This window comes from Ambystoma mexicanum, chromosome 5q, assembly GCF_040938575.1.
Source record: "Ambystoma mexicanum isolate Mex_15411 chromosome 5q, UKY_AmexF1_1, whole genome shotgun sequence".
Classification (NCBI taxonomy): domain Eukaryota; kingdom Metazoa; phylum Chordata; class Amphibia; order Caudata; family Ambystomatidae; genus Ambystoma; species Ambystoma mexicanum.
Window position 1 is genome coordinate 1181932418 of NC_090933.1, and position 26132 is coordinate 1181958549.

Consider the following 26132-nt stretch of genomic DNA (forward strand, 5'->3'; position numbering starts at 1 on the left):
GCAATCCTCTGTGACATTAGTCAGACCACACCAGTCAAGCAAACCCATCGGACAACCTGCAAAGAAGCCTTACAATCATTGAAGAACCTCTTATTCAAGGCTCTCATGGAAGACCTCAACAACCTCCACTTCACAATATCTGATTTAACTCTGACTAACCAGGACTGTGACTCGCTCCTCCAAGAACACAACATCAACCTGACAACCAACATCAACTGCCCTGCTCCAGTAAAACAACATACCTCCACCTAAGTCTTCCACACCCTGGGACACTCAAGAACTCAACTTTAACAAATATACCATCAGAAAACAAGAAAAGACTTGGCCAGAATCCTGCAGAGCATCCAACCTCACCCTCCTCAAGGAACGCTGTGTTAAATGGAGATGACTGATCACTACTTCCAAGGCCAACTATTACCAAAACACCATCAATGAAAGCAGAGTCCTCTTCAAAGCAATGAAGCATTGCATCAACCCTCTGCCCAAACCCCTCATACTGCAATCCATCGAGAAAGCCACCCCCATCAACCTTTTCTTCATCAATCAGATCAGCATGATCTGCCACCACAGAGACACCATTGTTACAACTTACAACACGCTACACATCCCATCTTGCAAAACCACAAACACCTGAACAACTTTCACAAGAGTCACTATGGAAGACCTTTCTGCCATTCTAGTATACCTATACCTCAAGGCTACATCATATGTGGACGACATCCGCCCTGCTCCGTACTCAAGACACTTCTGACTGAAGCACTCGTCCATTACCAGAGAATCATCAACAGCTCCTTAGCTCAAGGCACCTTCCCCTAGACCCTCAGAATCTGACAAATCCTTCTGTTTCTCAAGAAACCAACACTGAATCCTGATGACCTCAGCAACTACGGCCCCATCACCCATCTTCCCTTCCTAGTTAATATCCTTGAGAAAGCACTAGCCACGCAACTCCTCCAACACTTCAAAACCAGCAACCCCCTTGAGTCCTACCAATCTGGCTTTCGACACAGATACAGCAAATAAATAGCTACCATCAAGGTGATTGAAGATGCCTTTAAAATCCTTGATGATGGCCATTCTTGTCTCCTGGTTCTCCAAGACCTCTCAACAACATTTGACACTGTACACAACCATACACTCACCGACAATCTACATCTCTGAATGGGGATCAGCAAGATCGTACCCTGCTTAATCAGATCATTCCTTGCTAATCACCACCAGTTTGTAAAAACGGATTCATCCTCTTATCGTGATCTTTCACTCGGAACCCTCCTTGCTCCATACAACATCCATATCCGCCAATATGCAGATGACACACAGCTCTACCTCAGGATAACCTCCACCAAGGACATCCACAAGCTGAAGGCCAGCCTCTCGGTGATTAAGTTGTAGATGTGCTGTGCTTATCTGAAGCTCAACTATTCCATGACTAAATTGCTACTGCTGGCCCACAGCACCAAATACCTTGACATCCAGACCTGGCTCTCTGCGATGCACCTCAAGGGCTTGGACACCTGCGCCAAATTCCTTGGGCTCTACATTGACGGCCACCTCTGTTCCAAAGAGTGCATAGCTAGGAACACACAAACGGCATGGAACCAACTTTCACTTCTACAAATAATCAAGCCCTAAAACACAGAAAACAACTTCAGATGTGCGGTCCAGGCCTTGGTCCTCTCTCACCTTGATGGTGGAAATGCCATTTTGGAACACCTTTTGGCAACTGGCCTGGCTCCCCTGAGATGTGCCCTGCATGCTGCAGCACGGCTCATCCAAGGACTCAGCAAATTCAAACACAACACCTCGACCCTCATAGAACTGCACTGGCTCCCACTGCAAGCACCTATCTTTTTCACATCCTGCTGTATCATATACAAGGCTGTCACCCTAAAGTCCCAAGCTACCTCAATGAGAAACTCAGCATCTCTGGAGGCCTACGATCCACCAGAATTAAAGACATATACAGACTTGAACTCTGCTGGTGCAGGAAACCCAGAAGACAGGCCATCTATGTATATGCCCCAAGACTCTGGAACCTCCTCCCCCTCAATATCCAATTCAACCCCTCGCTTCTACAGTTCAGGAAGGAACTCACAACACCCCTGTTCAAGGAATGGCTCCTCCCTAACATCTAGGTCCCTACACCTTCCACTCCCCCACCTTACCTGGGACTGGGGAATCTGACCTCCACTGTTTCCTTCCCTTGTTACTTGTACATCCATCCCTGATTATTGCCCTTCATCCACTGTTGCTAGATGCCCACTCCCTTGTTTATATGCTTCCCATAGTTATTCTTCCCCCTATGATTGTAACGTGCTCCATTGATTCCTAAGGCTAGGTCTGTGCTCAATAAATACCCTAATAATAAAACTAATAATAATAATAATAATAATAATAATAATAATAATAATAATAACATTAATAATAACAACAGAGCTTTAAACTGGCTTATAAATGATATATGTGATACATTCCCTACCATCTGGATAGCTCATGAGAGAACTGCTGGTTTCTAATAGGCAGGCAGCCTTCAATTTATTAAACTTTATGTGTGCTTTTATAGCTCTTTACACCAAAGTGCTTACCATATTTAGGAGCAGCAAGCAATGTCAATCAACGGTACGCAAAGGGAAAACGATTGGCAACATTACATAGAGAAAAGAAAATGTGATGTTAATTGGGAGCAGAATAGTGAAAATGTATCAATATAGCAAATATATAGATGGAGAGAATTCCAATATTTAGGAGCTAGCAGAAAAAGAGAGTGAAAGCTTGAAGAAGAAAAAAGGATTGGGACTGGAGAGGGCATTATGGCTGGTGCCAGGAAACCAAGGAAGATCAGTAAAGAGGAGCCATGTTGTGAAGGCACTTAAAAGCAACAGATTTGAAGAAGCAAAAAATAGTCATTTGAGGCAACTAAGAGCAGTGTAATGGAACTGTGGGAAGGAAGAGAACACATGAGAGGAAAGGATGAAAGATAAATAGACCGGTATGGGGTCAAAGTAGAAGCAGGAAGACCAACAAATAAAGAAAAACAATACTAAAGCCAAGCCAGAAATAAAAACTAGAGACAAGGGGCCTGATTTATGGAACGTTTTCCTATGGGATTGCGCCATTATAAAACACTGCCATGAATCAGGCCCAAGAAGTTTGGGTGCACTAAAGGGTAAGAAGGGACTGGCTTTACATATATTGAAAAGCAGGAAATGGCAAGTCCAGGCTGTAGTAAGAAGAAGAGAGGAGAAGGATACAGAAAACCAAAGGAAATATTGAGATTCTGAGTGGAATTAAATAGAGGTAACTGTGAAGGGGTGAAGAATATAGAAGGGGGAATAGGAGGTGGGATATGAGATGAGGGAAAACATAGGATTTTCCTCTTAGATGAGTTCAAATGTGAAAAAATGGAAAGACATCCAACACTGGATAGAGGAAAGACAAGCAGGAAGTTTTGAGGGCAGGGTCTCTTAGAAGGAGGAAACGAAAATAACATGTGAGTATCATCTGCATACGAATTATAAAACAGATTATAGGAGGAAAACATAGCCGATAAAGGAATAATGTATAGAGAAAAGAGTAAAGGTCCAAGAACCGAACCTTGGGGAACCCTAAAGAGAAGAGGGAGAGAAGACAACGACTGCCCAGTCCAGGAGACAGAATAGATATGGTGGAAAAGATGAGAAAAACCCACGTGAACAGTACCAGAAATATTGAATGGAAGTAGCCTAGATGAGAGAATGTGATGATCAACCGTGTTGAAAGCAACAGAAAGATCAAGCAATAGAAGAAGACAAACAAGTCTGCATCCCACTACAAGGCTGACTTGACCTTCCATTCTCCCGAGATTGATGCATTGAGTATCCTATAAAAAAGAGCAATGACAACACTGGTATCCAGGGTCGGACTGGGACAAGAAATAGGCTTGGTCACCCAAAAAAAGTGGCCCACCCCTCGCCTCAAAAAAGTGGCCCACCCTCACCTCACGACCCTTAACCTCTGATGACATCACCAAAAGTGATGTCTGTCATTTGACCCTCACCCCAAAGTGAAATCCCAGGAAGCGATGAAACACAACCTTTCACCCCTTGACAAAACAGGAAGTGACATCAAAACGCATTGTTCCTAAGTACACTAAATGACAGTGAATCCAAGCAGACGTCCAAGGCCAAATGAGAATATGTTATTGTATAGCACTTACGCTTAAGCTCTTTTTATAGAACAAATATGCATACAATATCACCCAACATGTGTTGGTACTCATTTATCGACCTAAGAAGTATGAAAGGCTTTTTTTGGGGGGGGGGGGTTGTTTGTTTTTTTCTTCCAAACTGGCCAAGGCATGGCCAGAAACCGGCCCCCACTCCCCGGAGAGGCCAATCCAACCCTGCTGGTATCATAATACTTACCTGTTGGGGGAATCTGACATTAGCTGCTGTACGAGAACACATATGTACACATTTTTAGAGAGAATGTACTTTTCTTCCACAATACCAGGGTTTGGTTGTTACAAAAGTAAAGGACCATCAGGAGATTGAGAAGGGGTTTGCACAGTTTGGGGTAGGTTGGATGCAGAAGGAACAGAGTGAAAACAGGAATCCTAAAACCCACGCCATACCTGTGGGATTCCGTACTTGTCGATAATCTGCCAGATGTACCAGTCCTCTCTCCTAGACGCCTTTCGGAATCGAAATGTCGTCACAAAAGCATACTCGTCAGGCAAGCCTTGAGGAAAGACGTCCCTGAAAAATAGACAGAATATCGATTACTTCAACAATGCATGTCATTGTTGACATGACATTGACTTGACATGACGGGGGTACCCGTAGACCCCATGACAACCACTGTAGGAACTCTTTTGTAACTTTGGTGTGCAGTTGGTCAAACAAGCACCGCCTAGTGCCGCTTTACGCTGTAACGGCAGCAAGGCAATGGAAGACAAAGGGCTGAGGCCTTTCCGTCAGTATGAAGCCAACATTTTGGTGAGACTTTTTATGAATACTGGTGAATTATATTGTGAATTGTTTGAAAAAGGCATGCAAGAGCAGCATGTTTAATTAGGAATTATTAACTTATTTCGTATTCCGGTGTCAGATGCTTTCAAGAAGGTCCATCTCATTGTTGAATATACAGACCCTCCAGCTTAAACCGATTTTGCGATCCCACAAAATACAAGAAAATTGTAGTTTTTTAAACAAGTGCAAAAACAACATTTTTTGCAAAAAACCTGCCAAATCAGCAGTTTTGGTAACATTGCTGTTTTCGGAGAAAAAAGACGCAAGGGGACAGGTGCTCTTTTTTGATGCAAGTAATGACATTTGCACACCCACTTCATTACTTGAGCCAAAAGAAAGAGCAGCCCAATACAGAAAGAACATCTGAATGATATGCGCCCATTCAGATGGCCTGTTTCTACTCTTTATGCATTTGTGCAAATCAGGGGGCATTTCTGCTCATTTAAAAAGTGCATCCCGAATTTACATACAGAATGTGCTTTTAAATGTTAAAAAAACTAAGGCAACTCCATGCGCCTGCTTTAAATAGGTGCAAGGGGAAAAGGGTGTGAACTGTATGACAGGATCTTTAGTGACCCGGTCATGCAACTTGTTTTTTTTTTATTGTGACTGAAGCGGTATGAACCGCTGCTGTCTCACTTGCATTTCTGTTCCTCAACCAGGAAAGAAATGCTTTTTTGGATCAGGTTTTACAGTGACATCCCCCTTAAGGGCCTGTCACAGTGAAATGCACTGGGAGCCTGTAGAACATTGTTGGGAGAGCCTGTCCGACACTAATGCATTCCAGGTGGCTGGCCAGTGCTTTATTTGGGCTACAGCTCAGCCCCATGCATGGAGGTGCACAGGTCACATTTGAGAATAGGGTGACCTGCTCATTTACTTAAATGGGTTATCTAAAAATAGCATATCCTCTGCTCTATTTATAGATGTGCCATTTTTAGAGTACATAGGGCAAAATCGATTTAAAAATAAAATAAAAACAATAGTCACAATATTGGAGGGAAAATAAATTGTGAGGGAGTTGTGGGTCTGATGGGGAGTGATAGGCAAGAAAGCAGAGGGTAAGGAGTGGATCAGAGCAGGAGGTGGTGTGCAAGAGAGTAGAGAGGATGCAGGGCGGAGGTGACCCAGAAACCAGAGAGGGAACGTAGGTCCAGAAAGCAGAGGGGGTAGAGGCTACATGGGGAGTGGTGGGCCAGAAAGAGACAGTGGCTGCCGATCGGGCAAAAGGATGAGGGAAGAGTGTGACAGAATGGGATAAAGGATACAATATGCAGAAATAGTAAGAAAGAATGAAGGGTTGTAGACTGTGGGGAGGAATTGGGGAGTGTGAGTTGGAAATATTATTTGGATTGTGGCAGGTCTTAGGGAGTGCAAATTGTGGCTTTGCAGTGTGATAGAGCACACTAGTATGTGCATGACTGAGAGTGAGACGTTCAGGAGTGTAAGTCGAGATGAGGAATTGGTGAGTGTGAAGGCATTGGTGAGAGAGGTGTGTGGGTATTTGGGTGTTTGGTGAGTATAAAAGAGGAATATTTTCACCATTACAACTGACAATGATCAATCCAGTTAATAATATTTAGTAGGCATGCACATTAAACCAAAAAGGTAGTGCAAAACAAAAACTGTTCTGTCAAGCCAAGGACATCTGGGGCTCTTCCTATTAAATTGATACATAAGCTACAAATAATGACAATCTGGCAATCTTGTAGCCTTGTAGCAATGCGCCAATCTTGCACCTTCCAGTCAATAAAAAATGCATAGCAAAAATGCTGCAATAAATAAACGTTAATGACACAAAATGTACCATTTCTTGCCGCAATATCCTGGGGGGTCTTAATATAGGATTTAGTTCATCAGCATACAATTCTTATAAAAGGTAGGACAGTACTTTAATATTGATTTGGATGGTTAAGAATTCGGTTGTCTGCGCTACCAGTATACACGGATTATATGAAAACGATGCCCATTTGCACATTCTCTCTCTCTCTCTCTCTCTCTCTCTCTCTCTCTCTCTCTCTCTCTCTCTCTCTCTCTCTCTCTCTCTCTCTCTCTCTCTCTCTCTCTCTCTCACACTCACTCTTTTTGACTCTTTTCCACTCTGTTTTCTCACTCTTACCCTGGCTCCTCTCAGTTTCCCATGCTCTTTCTATCTCTCCTTCTACATCTATCTCCCTCGTCCTTTCTCTTTACCTCATTGTCCCTTGCCTTCTTTCCTTCTCATTCTAGCCTCATTCTCTCCGCTCTCTCTGCTTTCCATTCTCTCTCACCCTGTGTGTATCGACTTTCTCCCTCTCTCTGTCCCCATTTTCCACATCCTCCAGGCAGGGGTGGACTGGGAACCAACAGAGGCCCTGGAAATACATTTCTGATTGGCCCCAGGGTGCAGAGGCCTCAGGGAAAATTCCAGAGTTCCCTATAGGCCAGTCCAGCCCTGCCTCCACGCCTCTCCCTTGTGTACCTTATATCTCTCCTTCTTCCATCCTGTTCCTGTTCTTCACCCTTCTGACCCTCCTTGTCTCACCAAACTCTCTCTCCTTCTATCTCTCTCATTCTTTCTCCCTCTCGTTCTCTGTTTCTCTCTCTCAAATACCTTATTCCATGCCCCGTACACACCATACATGTTTGTTTTCTCCCCATCGTGATGTCTTTCCCCGTCCATAAATCACACCTTTCCCATCCTCTTTTACTTTTACCTCCCTTATGTATGCGCCTCCCTCATAACCCCTTTCCTCTTTCACCTTTAGTTCCCCATCTGCTGACACACTCTGCATTCACACACTTCTCTCTCTCTTCGTTTTACCAACTCTCCCATCAGCATCGAACATAAACCCTCCTCCCTAATGCATCCTTCTTTCCTTGAATCCACCTGAATCCATCTCATCCATCTCTCCTGCATTCCTTTACATTGTGGTGCTCTGTCTTAGACAAGCTACAGACTCTCTTACTAAGCAGGCGTTTCACTACTTGTGCATATGCCTCTGCTCACTTTCTATAACTTTGCACGAGCACCTGTACGGTCTGCACTTTCTTTACACGAACACCCCTGCTCATTATCATTTGATTTTAGTTGATTGTGCACAAGCTCCCGTGCTGCTTCGTGCCCAATCTACATATACATCTATTTGTAATATCTACCTTACTTGGCAGAACGATGTGTTTGTTCACATTTGGCACAAGCCCCACTGCAGCTGCACTATGACGTTGCACGACCACCACCGCTGTTTCTCACGTGCCTTTTTGCACACACCTCCCTCTGCTGTATCTCACTGTGCACATGCACCCGTGGGCGCTGTCACTCATTTATACCACTTGGCTGCTTCTTGTTTTTTCACAATCATCTTGCACCATTTCTTCCTTATCGTGCATAATGCTCTCTACTGTTTCTTACTCACCACATGACTTACTGACTCAATTACAAAATATATTTGCCTAATTGCAAGTGATGCCAGTAAAGTGCCACAGAACAATCCTTTCATCTTGTTAATCTCGAGATGTTGAAGTCAGAGAGACACTCCAACCAGTAACCCAAAGTATTCTGAGCATGTGCTTGAAACGACTGGAGCAAAATGGGTGTTCTTTCTAGAACGGAATGGCATGCGATCTATTCTTAGAGGTCAGTGTATAGAACCAAAAAATCAAATAAATAGTCCATAGGCGCCCCTTTGTGAGAACAAACCCAGCTAAATTACCTGTTCTTTGGGAAGGTACCCACTAAAGAGTCTGCATCCACACTTAAGCTCCCTGTACCTTTCACAGATGGGAAATATCCATTTGCATATCAGTCCTTGTCCTGCCCACATGGGCGGTCCAGCACCAAAATGCTATGGCAATTCCCTTCTGAACAAGAGTACCAACATCAACCTCATACACGTGTTTCAACCTTGTTGGGCATCATCAGTGAGGTGGAGCTGTGCCTCTCTGTGCACAGTGAGCAAGGGGGCCACGTCAGTGTATAGAACGTTTGCAAGACAGTTGTCCAGTTGCAAGCTCTGGAGCATAATGCATTTCCTAATTGTGAGGCAATATTCCACTGTGCATCAGGCTGGATCAAGGTGCTTAGGTGGGAAACAAATAGCAAAGAACCCAAGCTCATTTGGTCTTTGGCCAATGAAAGGAGCCTTCCCCAAAACTGATGGGCGTAGCCAATGTATTGAAGTCAGGCAACCAGGTGTTTGGTCATCCTCTTGTCCTGTCTCCCTCTTTTCACTCTCTGTCTCTGCAGAGATGTTAGACATCCAAGCGGCAGTTTTTGTCAGGGTTACATGTGGTGGACTTGATTCTGAAAATCAGCAGCACACCACCCTCTCAGAGGGGCAATGCAGATATCTATATTGAGGGGGGCTATGTTTTGTTTAAAAGTAGAATGAGAGCAGCAGCGACATATGTATCCCCAGACCTAGGGCCTGCCAGTCTGGAAAAAATGCTGATAATTCCGGCTCTGGCATTATTTCCATACCAGCAAACTTCAATTGTGCCGGGGGTCCACGGATGTCCAGGCAGGCCTGACCTGCCAGTAGTTCAAGCCCCTACCAGCAAATATGCCTGAATCACCGGCACCGTTACTGCCAGTGATGCACGCAATCCCATCCCATGGAGTGCCACAGGGCTCCCTGGGAATGGGAACTTATCGTCACTCTGCCGCCCATAATATTCTGGTAATACCGGAATATTGAGTGGTGCAGACGGTAAGGCAGGTTTGCCGGTGTCCCACCGGAATTATCGGCGTGATACCGGCAAACCTATAATGAGGGCCACAGATTGTCATTGCATGTGACATTCAGGAAAGTCGCATCACACTGAGGGTGCCTTGTCCATATTGGGGGGAGGGACTCCCATTGGTGCTCAGGAGGGGTGGGTTTCTGTGTAGCAATCGCCACTAACTTAATCATCTGGACATTTTGAATAGCTTTTTATAGGTATAACTGTTTTAAATGTGACTTGTTTCCGGCTGAACGGCTGAGTCAGCCCTGCTAGAATTGTAAACAGTGTTAGGCTGTTTCCCCAATTCCTCCATCGCTTGAGCACATTGATTGTCTTTCTTAACGTCAATGAAGTACAACATACATCTGTCATCATGCGTGCGTGCATTCACAGCCTCCTGCCCACTCACTTAGACATCCATGAATTTAAGTCAAAGTGGGCCACACAATAAAACACGTCATTAAGTGTCCGAACCACACAACAGTCGCGCCCACTGCCCAGCAGATGGTGGTTTCTTTATTAGAAATCTAAGAAGGGCAAAGAATAAATGACTTCAACAGATATTTTTGATTTGCACAATGCTGCCATCTCCTTTCCTAAATGTTTCCCTTTCTCCCTAATTGCCTGGGTATGAGTAAAATTATTTACTGCGCCTGCATGCATTCATTTCCAGGTGCCCCAAACGATGTGCATGATTCCAAGTCATGCAGACCTTTCCCTTACTCCTCGTTTTGAAGTCCCATAGGAGGCGAAAGCGGAAACGTCTGCATGATTCCAAGTCATGCAGACCTTTCCCTTACTCCTCGCTTTGAAGTCCCATAGGAATCTATTGAATCATGCAGACCTTTCCCTTACTCCTCGCTTTGAAGTCCCATAGGAATCTATTGAGGCCGGTGATTACTGCAAGCGTAAATGTCTGCATGATTCCAAGTCATGCAGAACTTTCCCTTACTCCTCGCTTTGAAGTCCCATAGGAATCTGTTGAGCCCGGTGATTACTGCAAGCATAAACGTCTGCATGATTCCAAGTCATGCAGACCTTTCCCTTACTCCTCGCTTTGAAGTCCCATAAGAATCTATTGAGTCCCGTGATTACTGCAAGTGGAAAGGTCTGCACGATTGCATCCCCTACTCCTCGTTTAAAGTCCCTTAGGAATCAATTGAGTCCCGTGGTAACTGCAAGTGGAAACGTCTGCATGATTTACAAGTCATGCAGACCTTTCCCTTACTCCTCGTTTTGAAGTCCCATAGGAATCATGATTTCAAATTATGCAGACCTTTCTTTTACTCCTCGTTTTGAAGTCCCATGGGAATCAATTGAGTCCGGTGATTACTGCAAGCGGAAACGTCTGCATGATTCCAAGTCATGCAGTCCGTTCCCTGACCTTTCCCTTACTCCTCGTTTTGAAGTCCCATAGGAATCAATAGAGTCTGGTAATTACTGCAAGCAGAAACGTCTGCATGATTCCAGGTAATTCAGACCTTTCTCTTACTCCTCGTTTTGAAGTCCCATAGGAATCAATTGAGTGATGAGCCGGGTGATAACTGCATGTGGTAAATTCTGCCTGGGTACTGCTTCTGTCTGGATGTAACAAGCTCTACACAAAAGCAGTTGGAATAACACTTTCAGAATTGAAACTCTGAATTTGGCGGATTAGTAACACTCCCGTTAAATGGTAATTGACAGCTGTATTACCACTACCAGCAACGTTCTAATCCAGAATGATTCTTTATTTCACTACACATTTCAGAAATTCACAGTAGCAAGTCAGCTAAGTTATTTATTTAGAAAACGTTGAACCAATACTGCAAATGAACGCAGTGCTTCATTGTCAATAAAAATGCAACCATACCAAGGATGCCTTGACACCAAATCAAACAGACAAAATAAAAGACAATATTCTAAGGAGACATTATCAAGATTAAAGGTTGGATAACGTGCAGAAGATAAGAATTGCAGTACGAGAAATGTAAACTTCCAAAACAGTGACAGATGCAATGTGGTGTGCCAATGATCCAGAAATGTGGTGAACAGCAAAGCATTCCGGTTCGCTTTTAGAGGTGCGAAGCAGCCACATAATAAAGCCCTCCCCCGGCCCAAGGACCCCTCCTGAGCCTCCAGCATCCAAATGATAATGATGATAAAGGTAATGATTTGTTATTCATATACCACCTTCACCAAAGTGCTGTACATAGAACATTTATATGTAATTATCACAAAAACAAAGTTGGAACTCATTTATCAACCAATGAAGGATGAAAGGCTGAGTTGACCTTGCCAGGACTCAAACCGGCGACCTCCAGATTACACACTGATCACAGAAGCAAGTGCTGAACCTGCTGAGCTACCTTACCGGCTTAAATGATCCCCAGAATGGTTTACGTCTATTTTTTTTTATTTCATCCCCAGAAGCAATGGTGACAGAACAACAAGTTCAACATTCATCAATCGATACGGGGGCCTGACAGGCACCAGAAATAGAGTGGGGCATTTAATAAGGCCCTAAGGGGTATGGCAGTAGCCTGCCCTCTCTCAGAGGGCCCTAAGTTCTTTATTAGTGAGTGACTTATTATTTGTTCTGAATAAAACTCCAGAAGCATTAGGAAGGTTCACAAGACTTGAGCAACCCACAATTCAGGTGGATTGAGTTTTGCCACATCTGGTTTACCCACCCACTAGTCATAACACAGAGCACTTACAGTACTCATTGGTTTTATTGAAGGCAGAAAGAGCCTGTTGTACAAATGTCCTTTTATCAATTTAAGATGTAGCTTAATGTGTAAAACGTATTTACCCAAAGACAGACGTCTTTCATATAATGTAAAATGAGGTTTCATATTAATATTCAAACAACTGGTATGGGTTTTAATATGGCTCTTAGTGTACACACTGCAGGTATACAAGCAACGAGGGTGCTTAGTGGACAAACTGTGTTTATGCAAAGCAAATGGGTGGTTTCAGCATCTTACCTCTCTGTGTTGTCGCTGTGTGGAATCCTCAAAATGAAGGCTTTTATCAATCCTTTGTTGAGGGCATAATGTCCCTTTGATGATGATGATGATGATGCATTTATTGAGCACGGACATAGCTTCAGGAAGAACTGGAGCACTTTACAACCATAGGGGGAAGAATAAGGTTAGGTAACATAGAAACAAAGGATTGGGGATCGAGGCAGGGCAAAGGTCAGCAATGGATCTCCAAGTAACCAGGGGAGGAAACAGTGTGGATCATAACACCTGACTCAGGTAGGGTGCAGAGTGGATGGTGTATGGACCTAGGTGTTAAGGAGGAGCCATTCCATGAAGAGGAGGGTTTTGACCTCCTTCCTGAACTGTAGAAGCGAGTGGGCGAGTTGGATCTTGATGGGGAGCAGGTTCCAGAGTCCTGGGCATAGACAGAAAAGACATGCCATTTGGTGTATTACTTCCTGCAATGGAGAAGTTCAAGTCTTCACAGGTCCTTACTTCTGGTGCACTGTAGGCCTACAGAGATGCTGGGTTTCTCAGTGAGGTAGCTTAGGGACTTCAGGGTGTCAGGGTGACAGCCTTGTAGATGGTAGAGACTTGAAGTGGGAGCCAGTGCAGTTTGATGAGGGTTGGGGAGATGAGTCCTTCGATGAGTGAGGCTGCAGCATGTAGGACACACCTCACACGAGCCAGGGTAGTTGTCGAAAGGGCTTCCAAATGTCATTGCTACCATCCAGGTGGGAGAGGACCAAGGCTTGGACAGCAGATCTGAAGTTGTTTTCTGAGATCATGGGCTTGATTTTTCACAGGAGAGATTTTGGCCCCAAGCCATTTGTGTCTTCCTTGTTATGTGCTGTTTGAATGAGAGGTTTCTGTCAATGTCGAACCTAAGGGACATGGTGCAGGGGTCCAGCTGGGGTGTGAATCCATTGGGACACATAGGATAGCACAGAGCCAGGTTTTGATGTACGGGTGTTCAGTGTTGGTGGTCAGCTGTAGGATTTCAGATTTGGAGGGGTTGTGCTTCAGGTAAGCACTGCACATCCATGACTGAATCAATTAGAAGTGTCTATGTTGTTTTTCTGACAGCAAATACTACAAAGTACTTTACTTTGAAGGAATTCTGCCAAGTAAACCCATTTTAAATTTGTGTGTGGGTTATTCCCAACACCACTCCCCCTCCCCCTATCCCACCAACCCCTTTTACCCCTTTTACCATACACTCTCCATATATATTTAGGTGAGTTTAAGATGGAATTCTATCAAAGTAAAGTTTGAATTCGATAGAATTCCTGCTGATGAAATGATGTTTTACCAATCAGAGGCAATTCTATTATTTATACCCTACTACCCAGTGCTGTCACAATGCCTGCATCAGCCGGTGCCAAGTTTTGAAGCAAAGATTAGTGCTTTACTGATTCAGGGCTTGGCTCTCTGTGCTTTTTGTCAAGTGAATGTTCTGCCCTTGAAAACCTGATAGGTTTTCTTTACATCAGCTAAATTGCTGTGTGCCAAAAAGAGTTCCTAGAAATCATTTCTAATTACCATTGTGTAAATGATCAGCATGATTGTGATGAAAATGGCTCTGCACATTACAGGAAGCTTTTAGAATTGCAACATAAGACATCATTATAAGTTCCCGGACTGTCAAACTATGAGTTGTGCTCGTGGGTGCCTTTCTGACGGCCAGGTCGGACCTGGCGGGCAGAAAGGCACCCGTGAGCACAGCCTGTCATATGCACCGGCACCGTTATAAACGGTACTGGTGAACCGACCTCCCCATTCCCATTCAGCCCTGTTGGGCTGAATGGGAATGGGGAGCATCTTTTTTCCGGGGCCCGCAAATGGGGAATTACCTGGTCCGGCAGGGCCGTAATGACCTGGTAATTGCTCATTTGTTTGGTTTGGCAGAAGCCTGCCAGTTTTACTGCAAGGCTACCGCCAAACTTGTAACGAGGCCCATAGTCTCCTATACCCATAACACCGAAAGATATGAGACTACTTTCCCACTTCCATTCATCATTTTCTTATTTGCTGTCTTGCAGAGAAAATATATGAGAATTCTAAATTGTATAGTCCAAAAATATGCAATCCCCTATATAAATAATAGAGTATTTTAAAATAATTTTAGCTTCCCAATATTCTCCAGAGTAGCTCAAAGAATCTAAAGCCTACAGCCAATCGTCATTATGCACAAGCATCTAAAATATGACAAAGTAAAGGGAAGGATATTCTTACATTTGTGCTGTCAGGAAAGGCAATGTTTTTGTTAATGTGATTTTATTTTAACCACTACAAACCTATCAAAAAGAAAGGTTAAATTTGTTCAAAAAAATAATGGCTTATGTGGAGTATCAGAAGAAGTACACAGATGCTGTAAAGTTATGTTCCTACTGTGAAGTTTATTTAAAGTAAATCACTGCCTTCTCATTTGTTTTTGTTTTTGTTTTTTATTTTTCACAAGGCTCTTAGGTTCTCTTTCCGTCTCGTTGCTGCTCAGCATCTTGCTTTCCACAGTGTCTCTTTCCGTGATGTGCTGTTCTTGTCTTTGAGACCTCACAGGGATTGTGACTCAGACTAGGAGCTGCTTGCTCCCCTGCATGATCTCAGCACAGTTGTACGAGCAGACTGCCCACCACTCTGACTTTGTGGTCATGCCACCACAGCCCTTTGACCTCCGCCTTGCTTGGCTTTCTTCCGCTCTCACAGCATTTTGGATTTCGCACTGGAGTGGCTCTATTGCACATCAGCTTTGCGTTCTTCTAGAGCGCCAACTCCTACCACTTTATTTTGCACATTGAGCTTTAGCTGCATCTCTCAGGTTTTTGCTCTCTCCCAGCTCTCAGCCCTCTCTCTCTCATTGTTTGTCTCACATCACTGTTCAGCCTCCTTATCGCAGTCCATTGGAGTATTGAATTTAAAGGGATATCTTCCATTTCTTGTTGTTCATGGTATATATTCATGTTATCTTCATGAGTTTGATAACAATTTTGTATATTGTACAAATCCATATAAGTCATCACTTGGAGGCCGTTAGGGAGTTACTCATGGGAATGGGAGTTCTTGTCCCCAAATGGGAAGTCTCTTCCAGTGAGGTTCCACTTTCCCCAGCCCCTAGGGAGAGTGTTGGGGAGCAAGCTCCCCTCTCTAGCCTCACAGGGGGGCTATCCCTTAGGGAGAAGGGATACAGTCCCTAAATTTGTCACATACCCCACCCCTTATCCTTGTGGCTTCCTGTTCATTTCTTGACCTTTCCGATGTACAACTGTAAAACAGAAGGGTTGGAGGTCCAAGAACTACCTCATGACTCGAGGATTGGTATCCTTTCTCAAACTCATCCATGTTAACAGGGAGCTGTCCATGATGATTTAGAATTTCTGGCCTGTTACATGGCTGATCGCCCATTTTATGACCAGAGCCTCTATTTCTACAGTGGTGTAGGATTGTACTCTGGGGAAGAGCTTCCAACTTGTATATAGCATAAGGTTTTCTATACCACCATGTTTCTGGGAGAGCACAGCCCCCAAGGTCACTTTAGAAGCATCAGGTTGCAGTACAAAGTCTTGATTGAAATCAGGAATTTTAAGAACAAGTTCACTGCACAAGATTTGCTTCAGACCATCAAAGCTGGATTAATCTTGTTTGTCTCAAAGTAGTTTTTATGTTTGGGCATTTTTGAGCTTGTCTGTTAAATGAGCTGCAATTGTGGAGTAATTGGGAATGAATCTCTGATAATATTCAGTCAACCCCAAAAAGGCATGAATATCTCTTTTGGTCTTGGAAACTTTATTGACTGAATTGCCTTTAGTTTCTAATTTTGGAGTTGAATCAGAACATTCCATATGAAGAAACCTATGTTTTTCGGGCAGATTGTGTGAGATGACACTTTTGAGAGTTCGCTGTAAGGCCAGCTTTTCTCAGGGCCCTCGAGATTTCACATAAAAGATGGATGTGGTATGTCGAAATATTGCTATGAATGACAATATCATCTAAATATGCCCAACAGAAACTTGAGTTTGATCATAATCATGTATCCATTAGCCTCTGAAAAGTGGCTGGGGCCCTGTTTAACCCAAAGAGCACAATTCTAAATTAGAAAAAAAACCTTGTGGGGTGGAGAAAACAGTTTAATGAGACCTGACAAAAGCCCTTTGTTAGATTAAATGTAGAGATCTATTTGGCCGAGCCTAGCTTTTAAATAAGATCATCTATTCTGGGAATGGGATAATTATTGAATACTGATATGGAATTCAACTTTCTAGAGCAGATGCAAAACCTCCCTGATTGATCTGGTTTCACCACCAGGAAAATGGGTGAGGACCAAGGACTCTCAGAGGGCTCGATTATATCCACCTTGAGCATTTCCTCCACCTCTTGTTCTATTATTTTCTTTCAAGTCTCAGGGATCAGATAGGGTTTAAGTTGATGGTGTTCGCTGCAGGGGTTCTAAGAAAATGGGGGACATTGACCACTCTGCCTGGTTGATCTGAAAATACCTCTGGGAACAGCTCTAGTAGGCCACAAATGTCGGTCTTTTGGAAAGGGAGAGATTAGATGGAACTAACCAGGTTTCTCTATCAGTCTCTGTTAGGAGAGCGGTCATAGTGATGATCGTATCTGGGTTAGGGTTTACTCATCACTCTTTTAGCAGGTTGACATGTTACATTTGGTTTTTATGTTGTCTATCTAGCAGGGAAACAAGAACATTTAAAGGGTCTTTCTTTTCCAGGATGGTATATGGGCCGTACCATTTAGAAATCATCTTGTTTTCTGGAGGTGGTAGGTAACAGTACCAAGACTGATTGGCCCACTGCAAAAGTAGGGGGTTTGACCCATCTATTATATGTGACCTGCTGTTGTTCTTGTACCTGTCCCAGAAGTTTACTCAAGATTTCACGTACTGCCACCAAATGGGATTTAAGTTTCTGCGTGGTCTGAGAAATGAGTGATATAGCCTTTTCTCGTTCCTCCCAAGTTTCCCTAAACATGTGTTGGACATTCAATGGCTCCCTCCCATAGAGTAATTCAAATGTGGAAGATTCTCGTTCACGCTTGACTGTGATGAGTATGAACATTCTGGTAATGATTCCCACTCACCCGTATTATGTCTTTACTCTAGAGACTGTGATGAGCACGAGAATTCCAGTAATGATTCTCATTGACTTGTATTATTTCTCTACTCTCTTGACTGTAACAAGTAGGAGTGTTCCAGTAATGATTCTCATCTACTAGTATTATGTCTTTACTCTTGTGACTGTGACAAGCATGCACATTCCGGTAAGGATTCTCATTTACTCATATAATGGCTTTACTCTCTTGACTGTAATGAATAGGAGTACTCCGCTATTGAGTCTCATCCACTCATATTGTATCTTTACCCTTGTGACTGTGACGAGTAGGAGCAGTCCAGTAATGATTCACACTCTCTTCCACGGGTCTCCCTTTATCCCCTGTACCTTCCGTATTGAGGGTTAACATCACCAGATTTTTCACAGGTTCAGAACTGGTTTCCTTTGCCACCTTCCTGGTGTCTCTCATATCTCTACCAGTATCTTTTTCCTCGCTTCTTCCTGGTTGGCGGTCAGCTATCTTGGGTGCCCACTCATCCCGAGTTTGCCCTATGTGCAAATTGCCTCTGTGTAGTCAGTCGGGCCTCTAGTCCACCAAGAACCTCCCATGATCACACCACCACTCTGTGTCTTTCTCTCTTTTGTCTCCTCGCTACGCTGTGCATCCGCTTTCTTCTATGCTGCGCTTCTGGTTACACTGTAGCATGTCTGACTGCTCGGGTTCTGCATGACTGCAGAACACTGCATGTTTTGCATACGCTGCTCATAGCCAGCATGTGTGTCCTTTTGAATCTCGTGGGTTGAGGACTCCTCGCCTACATATGCATCCATTCCTTCTTCTCTTTCTCTATTTGGTTCTCTTTGCCTCATAGAGCCTCTTCTTTGTCCCACTAGAATGGGATTTTAAAGGGATATTTTTTATGTCAGGTTGGCAGTAACACATTTTAACTTGATCTTCAGAGGCTTTGTCTTCATGAAGATGTCCTGGTGTTATCTTGAAGGGTCCCCTATGGAGCTCCTCCTGAGAATGGGAGTCCTTGACCCCAAAGGGGGAGTCTCTCCCAGTGAGGTCCACTTGCCTCTACCGCTAGGGAGGATATTGCAAAGAGGGCTCACCTCACTAACCTCACAGTGGGGGCTCCCCCTCTGGGAGACGGGATGGATTCTATTTATGATAAACTGTGGGTAAGATAATACCATCAGGGCAGAAGAAAGGAGACTGATGGAGAATCAGATTTTCGTAAGGAAGCAAAGGAAGTCTTCTCTGTAAAGTAAGGCTCCCATCTAGCATTAACCTTTTGCAGAAGTGATTATCGGCTAGGAAATACACCTTGGACACATCTCTCTAAATACTAATCTCCTCAAAGGGAAGAAAGGGTGTAGACTGTCAGTCACACATGAGGGAAACAGCAAAGAAATTCTTGTGTGGGAAATTGAAACACTGCTCAAAATTTGTAAGGCATATATTTCCACAATGAAATTCTTTTTTCTTGACCAAGGCTCCGGAACCCGCTATTAACCACTATTTGAGACTTGAAAGTAGGGACAGAGAATCTTGCAATCAAACATACTTGAATTCAAAAACATAAAGGTTCACAGGAGAGAAGAAGTAAATCCACCCTGCTCTGCCAATAACATAATATGACCAGGTTCCTAGAGTAATCTCTTACCACTGGCATCCATTAATTGAACAAACATCATCAATGAGATCATTGATCAATTGAGAATATATGAAAATAAAACCAGTTTCCTTCTGGAGAAGATGGCGATGCCTAAGGTTTGTCTGAAATGGGATCTCTGGATGGCACAGTTTCCTTGTGATGATGAAGGGTGAAATGGGGTGACGAAAATGAACACTAAGATTCATCTTTTATTAAACCTTCAGATGTCATAAAGAAAGCAAAGCACATTTGTTATACAATCTTTGCATGAGGATTGGTTGCTGCACAAGTCATTCTGGATAGTCAACAAAATGCAGAGTTTTCTACCGGGTTTCAATAGCAGGTCTCATTGTGGAATTGGGGGAGATCAGGACATGTACCATCAGTCAGCCTCTGTCAGTCCTGGTGTTTTGTTTCTGGTGAGTAGTTATGGACTTGTTTAAACTCTGGTGTTGAGGATGCATTAGGGATGAGGAACCAGTATGGGCTTTACAAGCAACCCAGTGTGGAATGAATAGGCAGAGAAGCTCTCCAACTCTTTCCTCACACCATTTTGACACCAGCATTCCCAGGTTATAGGAGGTTAAGACTTGCCCATGCTAGGACACTTCCCCTAGGACTATCTCCATGCTTACTGATAGGCCAATCTTCCATCTACAATCTATGGCTCCCATAATCGATGCCCCAGCTCATCAAATGAACTCTCCATTTTCCTTAACTTTCTGTCGCTATATGATTTCTATGGAGGCTGACATTCTGAACCTGTGTTAAATTTGAGTCCAGGGCTTTCCTCTGAAACAAAAGCTCTGTGGCATCTCATGTGAATCTTGGTAACAGACCCACCTATCAAGAACTGAAATCTGGCAAGGGTCTAAAAGCTCTAGCTTTTTTGCTTTTTTTTATAAAAGAATAAACTGATGTGGACAATGAATCTCAGAATGGGTGGCCAGCTAGACAAGGCCCCCCCTTTCATAAGACTCCATGCCAAATGCATATTGTACACATTTGCCATGTTGCACCAGTCTCCTGAAAGAGTTGCTGCACCTTCTACCCAGTGGAACAGAGTAGGTTCAAAGGTCAAATGAGCCATTTTGGCAATTGCTGGAGCACAAGACTCCGGCAGCCAGAGGCTAAATGTCCATCAGTACCGCTGATGTAAAATAACATAATGCTGAATCTAGCAGTATGGAGGCAGGTTTTTACACTATAAGAATAAGCCACACTGATTTCAGTATGGTGACTGGTAGAAACAGGATTATTGAAAAGACACCAAAATGGATTCATAGCAGTCTCAGCTTTGCTAGGCTATGCAGATTCTAGGCAGCCTGCTGTCTGTGTTTCAGTGAGTGTGAAATGAGACAGGATTGCTTCCTCATTTGACTCTCTGGGTGGATGGATAACTCCTCCCTGCCAGTCCCAGTAGCTGTCATCAGGAGATCTCCTAGCAATCTGGCTTCAAATAGGCTCATCCAAATGAAAGATCTACCATGAAATAGGAGGTGGCACACCAGAGAGCCTTTCAAGCTTCAAGCTGGAGAAGAGGAGAGAGTTAGGACATCCAGGGACTACAAGTGGGGTTCGGAAAGGGTTCATCCATCATCTCTGTGGGTTCCTCTCTCCTACCTGTCCCTTTCACTTACTGCAGAACATGACAATCTGGGTATGGCACCAGAAGGCAAGGGTCACTTGTGTCTAGGACAGTGATTAGACCCCTTAAAGAAGGCGTGCTTAAATAAAACCCCCTGTTAGCTTTTATCTTTAGAAGAGTGATCTCATATTTGATTCACTTTTGGAGCGTTAAGCAGTAATTTCCAAAGTCCTCTGCCAGAGGGGAAGACAGGTTCTCGGGGGCAGAGGAAAGCTATGCGCCATCAATGAGCTATGAGCCCTGCTGATGCTACTCATCAGCAGGGCTCATTGTGGGTGAGATTGCTGTGGAACAAGGCATGCCACTCTGCTATCAAATCTCCATAGGCTTTGAGAGCAAAAACAGAAAATGGCTCACCTTATCCTGCAGCCCCCTGCAGTGGGTTATTATTACTCATACCAGAAATCAGGATCAATCAACCATTCAGGCCACAGCCAAATTTATGAATCCATTTCTGCAACCCTGATTTAGTGACAGCAACTAAGCATATTCCAAGTCTCAGCTAATCCACAACCTTCATTCTAACCTAGTGAAAGCAACTAAGGTTACCTCAAGCCTCGACCAATCTGCAACCTTTCTTTTGTGTAACTTGTACCATATTTTCAATGCCTAGTGCAAACAACTAAGGACATCAAAATCTGGAAATTGACTGGATTTTCATCGCAGTACAAGTGAAAACAAATCAATCAGGAATTCACCATTGGCTTAGTGCAATCCAATTAAGGACAATACATTCCTGCATGGACAAAATACTTAATCCTGATAAGACTCAAATTTGCATAAGACTATTTTTTCATTTGTGCTCAACTCTCCACTTTTTCTTTTTCTTCCGTATTTCAAGACCTGTTTGTCACAATCGCGTTCATACTTTGAGACTTGAAATTGACAAATCAATCCCTTCCTGCAAAACGTACTACTTGTGCCAACATATACCCTTATTTGAGAAGTGTGACAGGAGGGCTCTTCTTTTTTCTTCTATGCAGCATCCACAGCAGCCAAAACAGCCAGGTCTCTTGTTTTAATTACTCAAACCAACTTAAACTGAATTTGAAGGGTGTTCAAATCACCAGGGCCTGTGGTGCTGACTTTAGGCCTCAGCTTTGAACTTCTAACCAATGCTAGCATTCACCAAACTGGCTTGACAGTGCATTTCTCGAGCAGCCTCATCACCTGTCTGGATCAAGCACCATTCCCCCGGGCATTTGACTTTAAACTGCTGCATCTTCAAGCAAAGCATTGAACCACCAGGACTTCCAAATCAGAACTCAACTTGAACCACTGGATCATCGTGCCACTCATTGACCCAAACCAGTAGTATTCATCATTTTGAACCATGCAATCATCAAACCGCTCCTGATGATCCAACAACCTGCATTTTGCAATGCCTCATTTGAAACTGCATGAAGCATGGCTCAAACCTGAATCACGCAGACGCATCGTCCAGGATCAATACGGTGTGCTGCCTTCGAACGCGGTTTCACCCACAAGCATTGGATTTGAAAGCTTGGTTCAACGCTGTCACTCTGACTAAGAACTGGAATTAGGTGATACTGGAAGCCTCCATCGCCTTGGTCCATTGTGGGGGCCAACTGACTGGTTAAGGACTTTGTTGCATCTTTTTCCTAAAGAGCATATCCTTTGAGTGACATTATTGTTTGTGGGTTAGTATTGTGCGTGGAAAGGGGAGTGGCAATGGGGTTTGTGGGCAGCAGGTTAGGCCAGCAGGGAACATAGTTCCACCGCTGCTTTTCATAAACTTCGACCACTGGTGTAAATGGATCATACATCACAAGGATATTGTGATGGGCTGCCTAGCTAAACAAGCTGCAGCAAGTCAGCTGCTGGAACATACACAAGCGAGGTTGCAGCACACGCTGGTTTGCTACAGTAGCTGCTCCCGAATAACCTTGGCTGCCCTGTGCCCGCAGCATGAACGAGTGCCTCGTGCAGTGAAGGTGGAAGCTATGCACAGAAAGAGGACTGCGTCAGCGGTGATGCAGGTACCCACGAAACAAAGGTCTGACAAAAGGCACCCTGGACCGGAATCAGAGTTGCAGGTACTGTTTAAGTCACGTGACTGCTGAAAGAGCAAGAAGGCACCATGGGGCGTGTACATAACAGTCAAACATTGATGTTAGGTATCTGTGTTTCAGAACCTCTCATCTTCATTTGATCAAAGTCTGGAAAATTAAAAAAAGCAACAAAATATAAATGACTGGACGATAGGAAATGAGAAAATTCAACACCCATTTGTGAGTTTGCCTTTTATGAACAGATAAAAGTATTTTTTCACAAGATGGCATTTCTATGTAACAATTGAAATGGTTTCTTTCCAAATGTATTTTTTAACATTTCTTTTTTTAATACATCGGTTATTCTTCCACACAATCTATTTTTACATTAAGACATGTTTGTTGTAATCTTCACTTTTAACCCTAAAGGTTACCTAATCACATTTTCTTGTCAACCTTCAGCCCTGAAAAAATAATACAGATCTACGAACAATTGAGTAGGCTGATTTTTCTTTTTAAGTGCAGCTCACCAAAGGATGTGGACCTTTGCACCTAATACCTTGAAACACTGCTATAGGTCGAAATCACCAAAAGCTTCATAACATGTACATATCAGAAGTGATTTGCAATATGGCTGTTGAAATGTAATGAGTAATAAGCAAGCTATCGTAGCTTTGACACACTCCTGAATCTGACATGGTAGTTAAGTGTGATCGCCCAAGTAGAATAATCCATCTCAAAGACTCAAAGAGGACAACTGGTTGAAGTTTGACATCTCCCAAGCCATTCCCACCTATCTTTACAGGATAAGCTTCAATGGAAACATGGAAATCGTTGCAGAATACATGATTTTCAGTCCCCAGATGAACTGAACATTGAATACTTTGTCTGACTATATACTTTCTGCCCTTGCATAAACACATGTTTCTAGTATGATCCTGTTGGACCTGAATGATAGTGATGCACAGTAAACAGTTTTTTAATTGAATTGCTAATAACGTTTGACTTGCACGACAGATTTGAGTGATAAATGACCACACAGCAATGCTGAGTGGGCATTTACAGTTTTTTGATGGGCCTTGCACGCTCAGGCCCTACGCTGTCTACGCCTCTGTCGATTTCCGGGAGGGACTTGAGGTTCTTCCGTCCAGAAGTTGTTCAAATATTTGACGGAGAAGGTGGTTACACCTACTCCCAAAGTTACAGCTATATCTCTCATGGTGCTTTGTAGTAGAGAGGTTCTTCAGAAATGAAAAATCTGCAAAACTTTTTTGTTCGATGTGAGTGATAAAAAATAAGGGACCAAGTTCAGAGCTCGAACGATTTTGCATAACCGGGGTTATACTGGTATAACAACTGTTAAAGTAAAGAAAGCGGAATCGAGAATGAACATGAGTATTGGGTGAATGTGGGAGGGCTAGGGATGGAAAGGGACTTCAGGGGAGTGGGACGAGCATGGCAAGAGGAGGGGAACACTTTATTAGTGTATTGGAGGGCAGGGATGAGTTTTGGATTTTGCATGCTCTTATGGATAACCACGATTATTTGTAGACGTTTACAGATAACCCAGCAAATTTGTAGCACAGTGCTGATGTAACCGTGGTTATGTTTTATTTTTTTTAAGTGAGACTTAATCAAATGAGATTAATACAAAACTGAAAGTGGAATTTTACATCTACAGTGAGGTGGGGGTTTGTTACAATGTTCTTTACCGGTTCACTGTTATGAATGCAACATAATTATCGGCAATTTAAAATGATGACTCAGATACAACTATATGTAAACCATAAATGCCAATAAAAATACAAAGAAATTGCTGTGGCCGAAGGTTATGGCTACTAGGTTACTTTAAGGAATCAAACAGTTCAACAGGGAATGTGGACACGGCCAAAGGCCGTGTTCTCTGGCCATGGCTAGTGTGTCCAAAAGAAACCTAGTGCTGTGGCCATGTCCAAAGGCCATGGCTAGTGGGCCCATTGTGTGAACCTATTGAAGCAATGTGTAGAGTGGCCACACCTGAACGCTGTGGGCAATAGTCAAGGCTGGTGGACTGGAAGACAGTTATTGAGGCAACATGTGAAAGGGGTCACGTACGAAGGATGGGGCTAATGGTTATGGGCGAAGGACATGTCTAGTGAGTAAGAAAAAATGGTAGTGTTTGAAAATATACTGAGGGCATGGCCATAGGTCTTGGCTAGTGGGCCCGAAAGACATTTATAGGGGCCACGGCCCAAGGCTGTGGCCACCTAGTTGGTCCAAAAGAAGCATTTTTGGGGAACATGTACAGTGCAAAGGCTGAAGGCCGTGGCCACTGACCATGGGCGAAGGCCATAGCCAGTGGTCCAGAAAAAATTATGGTATAACCAAACCGTTGAAATTCACTGAGGAAACCTTAGTTAAGGTGCAGTTAAGTTGCGCAAATTCAATACAACAAAACCCTTGAAATTCAGCAGATGAGGGAAGTCATGACCAGCTTAACTCAGCGCATTCCCGTTGAACAGCCCATGAGCACATCGCTTATATAAGAAAAGGGATTCACAACAACATACAAATTAGCATTATGGGGGACATCAATGAGAGTGTGCTGAGTTATACCGGTCACGACTTCCCCTTCCTCCGAATATCTAAGTTTTCTTTTGTTAATATATAGATACATAGTCACATCATTGCAATTGTTAGGAAAGATTTCATATTTGAATGTAATTTTCCCTCGATGTGTCAACCCCCAAACTATTTGCTGCTGTTCTACACCCTGATCTAACCTTTGACAGAGAAGCGCCACCCACAGCCGCACTCCTCTGGCCTTTCACTCAATTCTTATGGGGAAACTGACATGCCCTTAAAACAGTCAGTACTGGGAGACTTTGTTTCTCTTAGTCCTTTCCTCATGTTGCAGCTTTTGTGCAACATGTAACAGGTGTACAATGTAATTTACCGTACAGTACACTTGGGTCTCTAGTCATTCCAAAGACCCTAGAAACTCTCACTGGACTTATTATGAACTGTGCAGGTGTGTCAATGCCAGGACTGGTGACAGCTATCGTTTATCTTATGTTTTGAACC

General features: G+C 43.5%; 1 protein-coding gene across 1 annotated transcript in view; it reads right to left on the minus strand.

The window, feature by feature from the left end:
* Positions 1-26132, minus strand: part of COL22A1 (collagen type XXII alpha 1 chain) — a 1250061-nt gene that overhangs the window by 702082 nt on the left and 521847 nt on the right. The window contains exon 6 of the mRNA XM_069621676.1: positions 4613-4736. Coding sequence (XP_069477777.1) covers positions 4613-4736 — 124 coding nt within the window. The remainder of the gene's footprint in view (positions 1-4612; positions 4737-26132) is intronic.